The sequence below is a fragment of the Meles meles genome, chromosome 1, assembly GCF_922984935.1.
Source record: "Meles meles chromosome 1, mMelMel3.1 paternal haplotype, whole genome shotgun sequence".
In the NCBI taxonomy this organism is placed as follows: domain Eukaryota; kingdom Metazoa; phylum Chordata; class Mammalia; order Carnivora; family Mustelidae; genus Meles; species Meles meles.
Window position 1 is genome coordinate 204,708,443 of NC_060066.1, and position 14,721 is coordinate 204,723,163.

The following is a 14,721-nucleotide window of genomic DNA, read 5'->3' on the forward strand; positions in this document are numbered from 1 at the left end:
AATCTTAAGCAGACTCCCCGCCAAGCACGGAGTCTGATACGGGGCTCGATCCCCGGACCCTGAGATCATGGCCGGAGCCAAAAGCAAGAGTCAGACAACTTAACCCACTGAGCTGCCCAGATGCCCCATGGAACCTCATCTTTTCAAAACTTTGTTTCCATGAGGCTGGGCGCTCAGCTCCAGGAAGGCAGGGACCGGGTCCACGCATTCGCTGCGCAGGCCCCAGGGCTCCACCCCCCACCCCGGGAAGCCGGCACCCAGCAGCCAGCAGCAGACACTTGCTAAAGGACCACTGGCTCAAACTAAAGCACATTTTCTGCGAACATCCATGGTCTGTTTTCTGGACCCACTAACGGCCCACAAGGAGATGTCTATTTCTCAGTACAGTGTGTATGCCCCTTTGCTATTATTTTCTAAAAGAGCTTGATGAGCTGCATTGGCATTTGTGTGCCCTAAGCCAATAGAACAGATAGAAGTTTCTGCACAAATTGCTGGGTTCTCCAAGCCAACGGAAACAGCTCTGCATCTCTAAAGAAGGTACGAAAGGCTTCTCTGCATGCCTGGGCATTTACCACTCTGAAGAGGAGCATCTCGGATCCAGACACCATGGGCCAGGAGCTGCTCTGATTTTTTATATGAATTAACTCCTTTCATTCTCAAAACAGACCATTCACACAATGCTGTTAATATCCCCATGTTCCGAAGAGCACACCAAGGCCAAGGGTTTGCAAATAGTCCGTAGCTTGGATCGGCATTCCTGCACCTGTCTTCGCACAGCATCCTCAGGGAACGGAGTGGAGGGGCGGGGCCAGGAAACGGGCCCGATCTACCACCAAGGATGGGGGCAGGTAGTGCAGGGTCAAGGGTATGGGCATAGAGGCTTTTATCCTGGGGTCCTCTTCTGTGTTGTGTGACCCATGGCAGGTGACTTCCCCTCCCCGAGCATCAGTTTCCTTGTCTGTGAAGCAAAGGTAATAAAGAAACCCTCTGGGCAAGGTTGTGATGATTCACTGGGATCAAGGATACAACGCAGTTGACACGGGGCCCGGACCCAATAGAGGGATTAGCATGCTTGGACTAGTACTAGCCAGGACTTCAGCTCCCAGAGGTGCAGGGACCCATGGATTCCATGCAAACCAGTAGCAGAGCCAAAACTCGAACCACGTCTCCCGATTCCAGGCCCGGAGCCCTCTCCACCATGCTCCCCGGTGCACCTGGCAGGGCTGGCTTGCAGGTGCACCGGGCACCTGTAAGCACCTGTTCCCTGCGGAGGGGGAGCCAGCTGTCTGCCTCCAGGAGAGAGCCTGTAATGGACACACGTCTCACTAGGAAAGGTTTGTGGTTTCTGTTGATATGAAAAGATGACAAGAAATAGCTCGGGTAATTATATTAATTTTCCTCAATTTACACATTCTTGCTATTTGTCATTTCCCCAGGAATGTGTAAATGAGGAGTTTGAGTGGTTCAGCAGCGCCGTAATTAGGTCGGCATTGTTTTAAAAAGTTTCTGTTGTGTGCCTCATTATTAGGTCTCTTCACGGCAGAGGGTCCTGTCTCTCCTCTTGGACTGGGAGCTTGCCAAGGGCAAGGGACTTATCTCCCACTTCAGCCTGGGAGTCTCCACCATCTGACTGGGGAGCCCTCTGAAGACAGGAATGTATCTCCCCAGTCAGACCAGGGTCTCTAAGCAGACACTATGTCTTCTCCATCAGACTGTGAGAGGAGGGCTGGGTCTCCCCCATCAGACTAGCAGCTTCCTTATCAGCCTAGGTGATGGGAACTTTGAGTCCTCCATCAGACTGGGAGTTCCCTGAGAACCGGGACCTCTCCCCCATTAGACTTGGCCCAGGTTAGTAGCTCTGTCTCACCCATCAGACTAGCGCGTCCAGTGCTATTAATACCCCATGGTGTGTCGCGGAAGCTCAGGTTCTATCCCGTGTGACGAACACACATGCACAAGCTTTGTAATCCAGAGAAAGCAGGTATCAGGCCCACAGAAGACAGGCTGCGGTGGCTGCGACCACCACAGAACATGGACACAGGTCCTTGTCCTGTAAATGTGTGCATCGGCTTTCACAGGGTTGGGGGCCAGACGGCAGTCACACAAATCCTGTGGGTGGCAGAAGGACTAGTCCCTCTTGGGCAGGGCAAAAAGCCTGTCCCCAGAAGTCGGACACTGACCTGGCCCTAGGGAGGGACAGCAGAGCTCTCCTATTGGGTTCAGGGTTTGGAAACAAGCCAGGCCAGCCCGTCCCTTCCAGAACTGGAGCTCCCTGCGAGTTGCAGACCCCACCCCACCCCCGTCCGCACGCCCCCTCCCCACCAAAGTTCATGTGTGGAAGCTCTAACACCCCTCCCCCCGCTATGAAGGTATTTGGACGTGTGGGGGGTGATGAGGTCATGAGGGCAGAACCCTGTGATGGGATCAGCGTCCTTGGAAGAAAGAGAAGAGAGACCAGAGCTTCCTCTCTCTCCCTTAGGGGAGGACACAGCAAGAAGGTAGGCATCTGCAAGCCAGGAGGAGGGCTCTCACCAGACGCCAAATCAGCCACCACCTTGATTTTGGGCTCCCCCGCTTGCAGACCTGGGAGAAACAAATTGTCCCAGCCCCCAGTAATTTGTTACAGCAGCCCGAGCGGGCTGAGACAGGGAGTACAGCCTAGAACAGGCAACCAGCGTTGAGTTCTAAATGTCATGTTTTTCTGTCTGTAGCAAGACTCTATGCCCTCGAAGCCTGGCTTTGCTGGAGAAGAAAACATTTTTTTTTAAAGATTTTATGTATTTATTTGACAGAGAGAGAGATCACAAGTAGGCAGAGAGGCAGGCAGAGAGAGAGAGGGGGAAGCAGGCTCCCCGCTGAGCAGAGAGCCCCATGCAGACTCGATCCCAGGACCCTGAGATCATGATCTGTGCCGAAGGCAGAGGCTTAACCCACTGAGCCACCCAGGTGCCCCAGAAGAAAACATTTTAAAGTCCTAAAAGCCAGCTCCCCATGTACCCTTCTGGCAGTGCACGCAGTCCTGGGAGCCACAGGGACTCTCTCTTTGGCTGAGCCAGGAGGCAGACCGGAGCGCCAGGAGCTAGTGTTTCTGGGGGAACACAGGCCAAGCCGCTTCCTTTTACGAAGCAAGAGTGTCTGAGCACAGAGATGCCCGTGGGCTGCTGAGCCACTTTCCCAGGCAAGAAATCCCAGTTTCCACAGCAAGTTGGAAACAGGACAGACTTGAGAGGACAGGCCTGAGGACTACCGGGGCTTCTGGGCCGGAAAATGGCACCCCCCACCCCACACCCGAAGCCCTCACCAGTCCAGGAGAAAGTCGGGAAGTCTGAAGGGCGCGGAGCTCTGTGGGCAGGGCTCAGTGTTCCCTGCATGCCCCCCAGGGAGGGAGAGCGGGGCAGAGGAGGGCTGGGCCTGGGGGTCTGAGATGCCCTAGCTGGTGAGAGTTCTGGGGCTTGGGGCTGCAGGAGGGTGGCAGGAGGGCGCAGCGATTGGGTTCCCCACAGGTGGAGGGCAAGCCACCTGCCCTCAGCCCGAGAGTCCCCATGAGCAGCTGTGCAGAATCCCAGCTGGAAGTTGGATCGGGAGCACCTGCCTCCTCTCCACAGGTCCCCACTGTGCCTGCTCATCAGGGTGAAGAAAAGGCCCTTTTCCCTCTCTGGCAAGGGGCAGGGGACAAAGGCACAGAGCCCACCTCGGCCTCGGACCACACCCATATCCCTGCTGCTCCCAAGGTCAGTTCTGTCCATGGCACCACACCCAGAAGATGGCTCCCTCCTCCTTCCTACATTCTCCACACGGCTTCCAGGACGTTAAGCCCCGACCTCCTCTGCTCCCTGGAGATCTGGTCCGGCTCACACCTCTCTCTCACCTGGACTCTCCCCCTCGAGCTCCAAACTCATAGTCACTGTCCTGTCTGCACGAGATGACCAGTGGCAACTTGGTATAACATGTCCCAAGCCCAATTCCCAATCTCCCCCACTTCCTGCCCCAGGAAATGGCAACTCTGTCCTTCTAGTCACTCAGGGCCAGACAACTGGGGTCAACCTTGACTCCCCTTCTTTACTTCCCCGACCACCCATCTGCAAAACCTATGAACCCTGGCGTCAGAATCCAGCACACCCGCCGTGGCCGCCTTGGCCCCGCCAGCCGCAGCGTGCTCCAGAATATTGCAACGGCTTCCTCGGTGGTCTTTTGGCTCCCACAATTCTACCCTTGCCCCCTGCAGATTAGCCTCCACTTAGCAGCCAAAAGAATTGTTGGGTGGTGTCACTCTTCTGCTCCAAACCTTCTGACAACCTCCCACGTCACCAAGGAAAAGGCAAAGTCCCTCTGTGACCCAATCCAGAACTCGAGACCGTCCCCCACTCCCGCAACCCCAGTTCCGGCCTTGGCACCTCGCACATGCCGTTCCCTCTGTCCAGAACATTCTACGGCCTGATGTCTGCTCCTCCTTCAGGTCTTGGCTCAGAGGTCACCTCCTCAGTGTGGCCTCCCTGGACACCACGCTCCACATCTGCAGCCCCCTCCCCAACATTTCTCCCTCCCCTCCTCGGTGTTCCCTCTCCAGAGCACAGTCTACCCTGGCACAAAGCAGACCTTCCATAAATGCCGAAAGAATGGCATTCAGTTCCCATGGCCTAGACTGTTGTTCTGTTCTTAGACACAGAGAAGTTAAGGTGTTTTTGCCTGACATCACACGGCCAGTAAGTGGGGACAGTATACTGGGAACTCGGGTCCATCTGTCTCCGAAGTTTTGCTCTTGGAGGCAGAGTGGCCTGGGTGGGAAGAGTGGCCCTGATGCTTCCTCAGGGAGTTAACTTGAGAATGAGCCCTGGGTCCCCCACCTGCAGAACGAGGGGAGCTCGGCAGGGGAGCAGCCGTGGGGATGAGTGATCCCGCCCAAAGTGCCATGGTTACTGATTCTCTAATCGATACCTAAAGCAAGGGATTCCCTCCCGTGCCAGGCAGGTCCTCCACGCGTTTTCACGTCTCCAGAGCCCTTTCCGACGCCCCCTTGCTCTGCTGGCAGAGACTCGGGAGAGGGGCCGTTGATGGATATGATAATTTCGTGATGGTAGCTAAGTCCACCAGTTTCTCGGTGATGGGTGTCCCAGGTCCCCCTCAGCTGAGCAATCTGTAGGTCCAGGATCTAAGAGACCTACAAAGTTCCCAGACACCTGTTCCTGCACACAAGGGGGGACCTCTTTCCAGGACAGTCTGCCTAAGTCATTTGAAACAAGGCAGGCTACGAGAATTGCCACTTGTCCTCAGCAATTCACTGAGGTGTCATCATCCCCATTATACAGATGAGGAGACTGAGGCCTGGTGGTGCAGGGACACGCCGGAAGATACACGGCAGGTCTTCCATGGACGCAGACCTGCCAGATCCCAGCCCCCAGGCTCGCTCGGTGCCCCAAGTGGCAGCAACTTCCCGGTGACTGTTCTAGGAAAAGTCTCAACCAGCATTTGACTCAGTGGATCAAGGCACATTAGCTCCTCTCCCACAAGCAGCAGGCAGGACACTGGTGAGTCTCCCTTTGATCCTAAAAGGGGAGCTGACGTTCAGAGAAGATGGGCACACCCAGAACAGAATGTCCAGTTCCTGAAGGCTCAGTGTCCAGGGCTGTGGTTCACCCCCGTCACCCCGCCCCGGACACAGCTCCCTACTCCTCTCCCAAGGGACCCATGCCAGCTGCTTGCTTATGGGAATAAATCAGCCTCTGCACAGCCCACCTTGGCACAGGCTGTTCCCTCCTGGAGGCCCTTCCCCTTCCTCTGCAGCACCCTTGACCTCCTCCAAGCCCTTAGCCGCTGGCCCTGAAGCTGAAGTGGCCTCCCCCTGCATGGTGGCTCTCCCCCGAGTTCCCAAAGCATCCATGGAAGCCCATGGAGCTGCCCAGCTGGGTCCCATGGACAGGGCTGCCTCCCACCCCCGCCACCTGGCAGCCCCGCCAGTGAGCGTGAAAGGGAGGCCCCACAGGTGGGCGGGTGGTGGGTGGACAGACGCGGGGACAGATGCCAGCGAGGTGGTGGGTGGGAGGTTGGAGAAAATACTTCCCTTTTGGGTGGTGGGTATTGGCTTTGTCCCCCTACCCCACCCTGGAAGAAAGCTCTGGAAATCTAAGGATGGAAACTGAACCAGCAGAAGGAAGCCAGGGCCCCAGGTGCCCCTCCCACAGCCTGGGCTCTGCCACCACCGTCTGGAACTCACCCCCTCCTCTCCCAGCCCCCTCCCTGCCTCTCCCCGTTGCCCACAGTCATGGCCCCCGACCCCCATCCTCCCCGCGGTGAAGCCCTTCCGATGTCTTCTCTCCCGGGGAAGCAGGGACAGGTACCAAGGCCGGCTGCCTCCACCCCCATCCAGAGCGCAGGGGAGGGGGGCAGCCTTCTCCCCAAAAACTATTCAGAAAAGAAGCTCCCAAAAGCCTCTTCTCGATAAAACAGAACTTTCCGGGATGATGGAAACAGGTCTGTATTGTCCAGGACGGTTGGCACGCAGCTCGTGGCTGGGGCTCTTCGAGACACACTGGAGAAACACCGGTGGGATCAGGAACCGAATCTGTGACTTCATTTCCTTTTCTTTAATAACAAAAGTAGAAAATGACACGTGGCCACCGGCGAGGGCCTCACACAGCTCCTTCTAGGGCCTGTGCCACGGGGTGAGGTCTCCCTGGTGCTCCCGTTTCCTGAACAGCCCCGTCGCCGGACAGCTGTCGCTTCCCCATCATATCTCAGAAGACAGAAAGTCAACCCAAGAGCTCACGTTATTCTCGTCTTTTATTCCAGCATCTCCCAGAGCGCCAATATGTACAGACTTCATTTATACACATATTATACACCGTATGTATGTACGTATTTATACATGTCCACACAGCAGCCCACGCGCTCGCAGACACTCCCACGCACACACCCTTCCCGGAGCCCCACTCGGCCGCATGAGAGGGGCTGGCCTTGCCAGGCAGTCTCGAGGTTTTGTGTTTTTTCTTTTTTTTTTTTTTCCTTTCTTTTTTTTTTTTTTTTGCTTTTAAAAAGAAGGCCATTTCCTCCAGAGGGATCCTCTCCCCAAACCCAGAATCAACCCCCACTCTGAAATATTCTTTTTTTAAAAAAAGGAAGTTCTCCTCTGCCAAGGTAGTTCCAGGAGACAGAGGCCCATCCTTGCTGTCCCTGGAAGGCGAGTCTACCCGGTGCTGCCGGCAGGGGGACCCAAAGGGCAGGAGGGGCCCCCAGCAGCCCAGAGCCCCCTGCAGCCTGTGGCCACGTGCCTGCCCAGCCAAGGGCTATAGCGTCAAGGGCACCTGCCAGATGAGGAGGGCGCTGTCCGTCTCCCCGCACGGGGCCGGCCTCCCGCTGCCCCCCGGGGGGGCGCTGCCGAAGTTACGGTAGCCCTGCCCCCCCGAGATGATGGCCACGGAGCAGATCTCCTTGCGGTGGGCGTCGCGGGCGCAGGGCCGGCTGCGCACCCAGACATCGGGGTCGTCGGCCATCTCGTAGATGGAGCCGTCCTCCTCGCTGTGCTCCAGGGCCGAGGCATCGGCGGGCGCCGGCTCCCGCACGGACAGCAGCGGGCCCGGCAGGTGCGCGGTGGAGCGCAGGCGGTACTGCAGGAGGACGCCCTTCTTGCGGGTCAGCTCTCGGCCCACGTGGCTCGCCGGCGTGGGCGTGGGCTCGGGCACCGGCCCGTCCAGCTTGTCCTCCTCCGCCTGTGGCCCGTCGGCCTCCTCCTGGTCGCTCCGCAGGATGTCAGGGGCCAAGATGCTGGTAGCCACGGCCAGGAAGGCCACAGGCCCGCAGTGACCATTGAGCGAGACCATGCCTTTCCCTGGATGAAAGGAACAGGGAGAAGGGGCCCAAAGGCCCAGGGCTTGATAGGAGGCACCCCACCTTTCTCAGAGAACTTTCTGGCTGGTGGTTATTGTTTTGGAACATTTGTTGGAATGTTCTGGAAGGCCTTGGGTCTGGGGAAGGGCTCCCACACGCTAGGGCTACTTGCTGTGCAGGGGTGGGACAGGGAACAGGAGTGACCTTATGAACCACTGGGGGGACCGCCAGTGTGACAGCGCCCGCAGCCCCCGCCTGTGCCAGCCGCACGTCTGCGTGCCCTCACTCAAGCCACTGACCCTGCCCGCAGAGCCTTCCCCAGCCACCTGATGCCTATCCCCTAAAACCCAATTCGGGCTCCTCCACAGCACATCCTTTTTGACTCCGCCCACAGCCTGCCCAGCTCCCTGGTCTCTGGGCCCTGAGGTACCAGAACACCTGCTCTCCTGGAACGTGCCCCTCCCACAAGCCAGACCTCAGCCACCTCCAGCAGACGGTCAGCACATGGTCTCTGCCTGATGCCTCCCTACCACCCAAGGACCAACACCATGGGGAACAAAATGACTTGTGTAATGAAAACAGGTGACTTTGGGATTTAGGAAGACGGGGTGCTCCTGTTCTGGCTGGGCGGGACCTCCCCAGGGCTTCCCCCTCCCACCCTGCCCGGAGGAGACCCCTTGCTCATCACTGTCAGGGCAGAGGCAGAGAGGGGCTCAGGGTTCTGGATCCTCCCTGACCCCGCCCTTGTTCTCCTGGCCCTAGCACCACCCGCCAGGGCAGACCTCCCACGGCTCCGTGGGAACACATCTACATGCAGACCCCGTCCCCCGGGGCCTCGTTATGTCAGTCTCTGGAACCTGGACATTTAGAAGTTGCTGTGGGGAGGGAACAGGAGGGGCCCAGCCATTAGTCAGGGGCCTTGACCAATCCTGAAGTCACTTGACCCACACACGCTATTGTGCCCATTGGCCAGATTAGAAAACTGAGACCCAGAGAGCAGCTGGGAGACCTCGGGGTGGGGTGACATAACTCCACTGTGCCACAGGGCCTCCTGTGATGACAGGGGACATTGGAGAATGATCCCCACGTCAGAAGAGAGCGTAAACCTCTGGGCACAAGGCTCCCCCTCCCTGGCCATCTGCAGCCAACTGCCGGGCCCTGCCAAGACCAGTTGCGGAGCCTCACCTGTGATCTTGGGGATGCCTTCCAGTCGGGGCACAGGCAACAAGACGATGACACCCTGGTCAGTGCCCACCCAGAGCAGACCCTGGCAGATCAGGAGGCTGGTGACACACAGGTGCTTCTGGCCTGCAGAGAGAGAAGCCAGCATGAGCTGCCCCCCTCCTGGGGGGATGGCAGTGGGTGGGGGCTTCAGGGTGAGGCAGGGGCGTGGTCTGGCTCTTCCCGTGAGACAAGCAGGATGCTGAATAGGGCTGTGGTTAGGACGCGGGCTTGACAGGCTGACCTGGCTGGGGTCCGGCCCTTGAAGTCCCGAGCCTCAGTTTCCACCTGGATACAGTGGGGCTGTGTGAGGACGGGAGTGGGTAGCGCCATAGAGCCCAGTGCTGGCCCATGGGGGCGCTCCACGGGGGGCACGGCTTTGAGGGTGAAGGAGATGCAACACACAGGGCGGGGGCCACTGCAGATACAAGCAGCGGGATGGGAGGGCTGGCCCCTCAGTTTCCAGCACAGGCTTGCCATCCTGCCCACGTGGGTCCTTTCCCCGGGTGAAGGCCAAGCGCTCCAACAGCTCCCAGCCCCCCGCCTGTGCTGCGGATGACTCTGCACCAGGAGCGGGCAGGCTGCTGATGTCGGTCCCCATTAGCTCCTGTCTGGCTCTGCCCCTGCTGCTGTCGCTTCGTTTTAGCGAGATGGGCGGTGGCAGGGAGAGCGCTGGGGTCCCTCCGCTCTTTATGGGGGTGGGGGGTGGCACACGGTGTGGGCTCCAGGGCGCGGTGCTGCCACTTCCCAGCTGCGCGACCCAGGCCAGTCCCTAAGCCTCTCTCTGCCATTTCCCCACCAGCACAAGGGGACGGTGATGCTCTTCCACAGCCTCGTCCCGAGGATTACACGAGTCAATGAAAGAACGTAAACCACTGAACCCCATGCCTGGGCCACGGCACGCACAGACAGGCGTCACCGGCCACTACTGCTGTTCTGTTCACGGTTCTGCGCAACGGGAAGGGGCAGGAGCGAGGGCCTGTTCGCAGGAGCGAGCCCTTTCTGAAGGGCTGAATCCATCTGCCCCTGCCCACCCCCCGCAAGGGGCTCACGCCTCCCTGAAAGGAAATTCACATCCACGCCACGGGATGTGTGAAACGATGCCTGGAGCGGCAGCCACCAAACTGGGCAGGCATCCGCACCCCCGGCCGGGCTCACCTCCACCCCCCGCCCCGGAGGTGAGCCCCTAAACCGCACATCCAGCAAGTACGCAGGTGACGCAGCTGCTGCCGCTCCGGGGACCGCACCTGGAGAAACGCTGCTTTGGACCGTCTAACGCACACGGACACCTGCTCCGGTCTGACGGAAGCCTCGCGACGGCTGGGAGATGTGCAGGACAGGAGCGGTGTGCCCATTTTCCAGAGGCGGATACTAAGCTCCAAAGCGGTCACCCAGCCGGTGGGCGCAGGGTGGGAGCTGAGCTCCCATGGGCCGATGACGGTCTACACCTCGGCTGCCTCTCTACTCTTGAACAAATGACTGCAGTTCCCCACGGGTGGGGGTATGGGCTTTCTCTAAGCAGAACGGGGGGCTCCCCAGGGTTACCATGTTGGAGTTCACACAGCACTGTCCGTCACAGCGTGCTCTCCCACCACTGACCCATTCGCCCGGCACCCTGGAACATGCCAGGGCCTCCTGGGCACGGGACCGGGCACCCAGGGCTGCAGGCACGGCAGGAGCCACATACAGTTCGGCTTGGGGAGCAAACACTCTGGGACTCTCCGTGGTGATGGAAATTTTACTGATCATGCAGTTCAGTTCTGCAGCCATTAGCCACACGTGGCTAGCGAGCACAGGGAATGTGGCTGGTAGACGGAGGTACTGAACGTTTCATTTCATTCAGTTTTCACTGTAGTAGTGGCTATCGCATTAGCGCCCTCCCGAGAGGGCAAAGGGGAAGTGAAAACATAAGCAAGGAACATAAACACCAGGAAAAGAATTCAAATGGGGGATGGGGCAGGGAGTGGGCAGGAGGATTCCCAAGTCTCCTGCCTCACCCTGCCTTCTGGAAGGACGGGGAAGCAGGTGTGGGGGTGTGAGGTCTGGAGGGCAAGGAAGACACAGCCACACCAGCACATGCAAAGGCCCCGGGGCAAGAATGAGAGGGTGGCAGGAGCAGACTATAGCCAGCCCAGCTTGGGGACGGGAGCAAATTCCAGACAGCTAGAGAGCAGGTGGACCAGGGTAAGGACCAGACTGCTCACTCTGAACAAGGTGAGAAGCTACTGGAAGGTCTGAGCAGAGGAGTGGGTGACCCGGTTTGGAGGAGCGCTTTAGCCACAGAGTGGTGGAGGACAGGAAGGGAGGGAGCAAGAAGACCAGCCAGGCAGAGACGGTGGTGGCGAGACGCCATGGTGTCCTGGAAGAAGATGAGAAGCCGTGCATTCGAGATCCATTCTGAAGCAGATGGACAGACCCACTGACAGACTCGAGTGGGTAAGGAGAGGGGACAGGAATCAAGGTGTTCCGTCTCGAGCAGCTGGGTACATAGCAGTGCCTCGGACTCAGATGGGGGAGCAGGCCTGGGTGGAAGGCCACATTGTCACCTAGACGTACAGCTTGAGAGGCACATGCAAGTAACGGCAGGCAATGGGGCAGATGCTCCAGGCAATGGGGCCCAAACTCAGAGAGCCCTCTTTGCGGGCCTGAACCAGTGTGGGGCTGCAAACCCGGCCAGAAAAGCCAGGTCGTCTCCGGACAGCAAGGGCGATTTCACAAACAGGGCTGGATGTCTGTGGAGCTGGGACTCGGCCCCACGCCTGGACAGGTTCAGAAGTCGAAGCCGCCAAGCCAGCCGAGCAGGCTGCAGGCCAGCGCAGGTGCTCCCTGCCCTCCTGGAGTCCGTGCAGGCTGCCTCCCCCCCAACCAACCTGGTTCCCTGCTGGGCTGGGTCAAGGTCTCTGCGGCCCCATCTCTCTCTCACTGCTGGCTCCCCAGAGCCAGCCTCGTGAGGGCAGCCACGCACCTGCCGAGCGCACGAGGGAACGAGTACCAGGACAAACGGAGGTGAGCAGAAAAGTGACAAAGGACGCGGGTGTTGACGTTACATACTGGAGGTGCAAGCTGACGAGCCGCTTTCTTTCTGTCATCTGTCAGGGAGGATTAGGAACCGACCTCGCTGCGTTTTATGATTATTAGAATTATACATGTGTGCGTGTAATGCAGACATACAGTGGGCCCGGCTCTGAGCCCAGCGAGTGCGATCAACGAAAAGAGGCCGTTGGGATAACGTCTGTGATTATGGAAAGGACCTGGGCTCGTGGCTTACCATCGGCTCCCTCAGAGCCATAAACCCGCAAAAATAATGAAGCCGAGAGAGCAAACAGGAGCACATTCTTATCTTGCTGCCTCGCCTCCTTCTCCAGGGCCCCCAGGGCCGTGAGCCCCGTGAGAGACCACTCCCCACTGCCCCCGTGTCTCCCCGGTCCTCACTGGACCACCGAGACCCAGCCGACACCGAGGAGGGCAGCAGGCGCCGGAACTGAGAAACGACTTCATCTACAGACCTCGTTCTGAAGCCCTTCCTCTGCCTCAAGGAAAAGAGCAAGACACTCCACAAACAGTCCGAAAGAGAAAAAAAATTCTAATGGTGGATAAATATTTTATCACAGAGACTTAATGCGGCGGTGTTCAATTCACCCAAGCCATCTATCTGCAGACAGACAACTTTAAAAAGCTCAGGCTCCCGGAGAACATTTTATTAATGACCTGTCTACTTAAGAGGAGGGGGGAGCTTGGGTTCAAAAATGCATTAATACCAGTTGGGTACATGAGTGGAAGAAAGGGGTCGGGGGAAGGAAGCGCGATAAATTTTTAACATGGCCTTAAAAAAATCCACACTTAGAAGAGGAACAAATTTATTACTAATTATGCAATTATTTTGTTTGGTGGTATGGGGGAAGAAAAAAGACTTAAAAGCCTTTTTTAGATTATCTCTAATAAAGAATTGAAGGTTCCTGTTCTGTTGTCCTCCGGCCGGGACACGGCATGAGGGGTGCAGAAGCCGCCCTCCCCTGCGGCAGCTCTGGCCCCACTCCTCTGGGGCTGCAGGGGTCTTGGCCGGGCAGGTGTGGCTGACCAGGAACTGCCAGGCTTGGGGACGGTGGCCCAGGGCAGTAACCCATGGGGACCTTCGGGGAGGCCCTGCACGCGGGGACCTCAGCCTCTGTCCCTGATGTGCCAGCCCCGGGGAATTCTAATGAGTAAGAAGTGGCTTCTGTCTGCTGGATGTAGCAGGTGCAGCCGGAAGGACATGGACGAGACCGTGGGGCCAAGCAGCAAGCTGTGGCCCACGGAGCAGGTGCAGGGAGGGGCACGGATGGCCACAAGGATGAGGATGGAGACGATGCTGGCGGTGTCACCCACCTGTCACCCACCAGGAACCAGGCCTCCCCCCAGCCAGGGACTGCAGGGCACTGTCCTTGCCCTGCCTCAGATGGAGCCCAACCTCCCTGGGAGGCAGGGACCAGGGATCCCCAGGATTCCCCGTCACTGCCCATCATGGGACTGGAGGGCTACAGAGGCAACCTGACTCCATCTCTGGTCTGTCCTATACCCCACAACCAAGCTCCCACTTGGATCTTGGCTCTTCCCTGTATAGATGGGGAAACTGAGGCCCAGGACCGGGAATGCTATGCAGTAAGTCTGCGAGGCTACAATTAGGGTGCTGGCTCTGGCCTCCTCAGCAGTAACCTCTGGTCATTTCACCTCCCGGGTCTCCATTTCCCTGTCTCGGACATAGTCACGAGGACAGCAGATGCCCTTCCTTCTTAAAGGGGAACAGCCAAGGACAAGGAAGCCAGTGGACGAGCAGATGCATTTGAAACAGACACAGTAAAGCCACAGCCGTGTGGAGGGGCTGCGATCGCGGACCCACAGCCGGGTCTCCCCGCCGGTCCCGCCCACGACCTCCGACCGTACAACAAACGGATCCTCTCTCTCCCCTCCCCTGCCCTGCAGAGATTTAAAAGGCCCACTTTCTCTGTTGTTCTGCTAGCCTGAAATAATTTAGCTATCGCGTAAATGTGGAGATAGTTCTGTGATATAAAGAAATCTTTATTGTAGTTAAAATGGATTTACCTTGTATAAAGGCTAAATACTGTGAAATACAATGAAACTGAAGGAAGATGGAACAGGAGAGGGAAGGAAGTAAGGCTGGTTAGGAAGGAATAAGAAAAGAGCAGGACGAGAGCCTTAACCCAGCCCCCCCCCCGCCCCGAGCCCACACAGCACATCCCAGAAAGCGCATTTATTCTCCCCATGTGCCTGCCACGCTCCAAGCCTGGGCAAGGCGTCTTCCCATGCCTAAAGGCATTTATCTGGCGCCAGGAACCACATCTGGTCGCACAGAGGGACCACAGGCTCCTGGGGACAGTGAGAGCTGCCCGAGCCCTACAGTGGCCAAGCCGGGACGCTAGCCACCTCTGAAACCATCTCTCCCCTGTTCCCCATGGTAGGACTCTCAGGGGCCTCCCAGCCCTGCCTCTGGCCCACCACAGGACCACCAACAAGCCACGTTTTCCTGCTGAGCAAACCACAGCTTCCACGAGTGTACAATGGGAACCACCCCCGCTCCGTGGGTTACCGTGAAGTGAGACCCCATATCTGAAACCCTTGGGCCTGGCTCTGTGCAGGGCTGGGCCAGGGTGCGCGGCAGATGGCTGTCACACACAGTCACTG

General features: G+C 58.1%; 1 protein-coding gene across 9 annotated transcripts in view; it reads right to left on the reverse strand.

The window, feature by feature from the left end:
- Positions 1-6,759: 6,759 nt before the first annotated feature.
- The window catches only part of ARHGEF10L (Rho guanine nucleotide exchange factor 10 like), a 159,048-nt gene continuing 151,086 nt past the window's right edge, over positions 6,760-14,721 (reverse strand). For all 9 annotated transcript variants that reach the window (XM_045998622.1, XM_045998620.1, XM_045998627.1 and 6 more), the window contains 2 exons: positions 9,007-9,129; positions 6,760-7,822 (listed from right to left, as the gene is read on the reverse strand). In XM_045998622.1, coding sequence (XP_045854578.1) covers positions 7,281-7,822; positions 9,007-9,129 — 665 coding nt within the window. In that variant the 3' untranslated portion in view covers positions 6,760-7,280. The remainder of the gene's footprint in view (positions 7,823-9,006; positions 9,130-14,721) is intronic.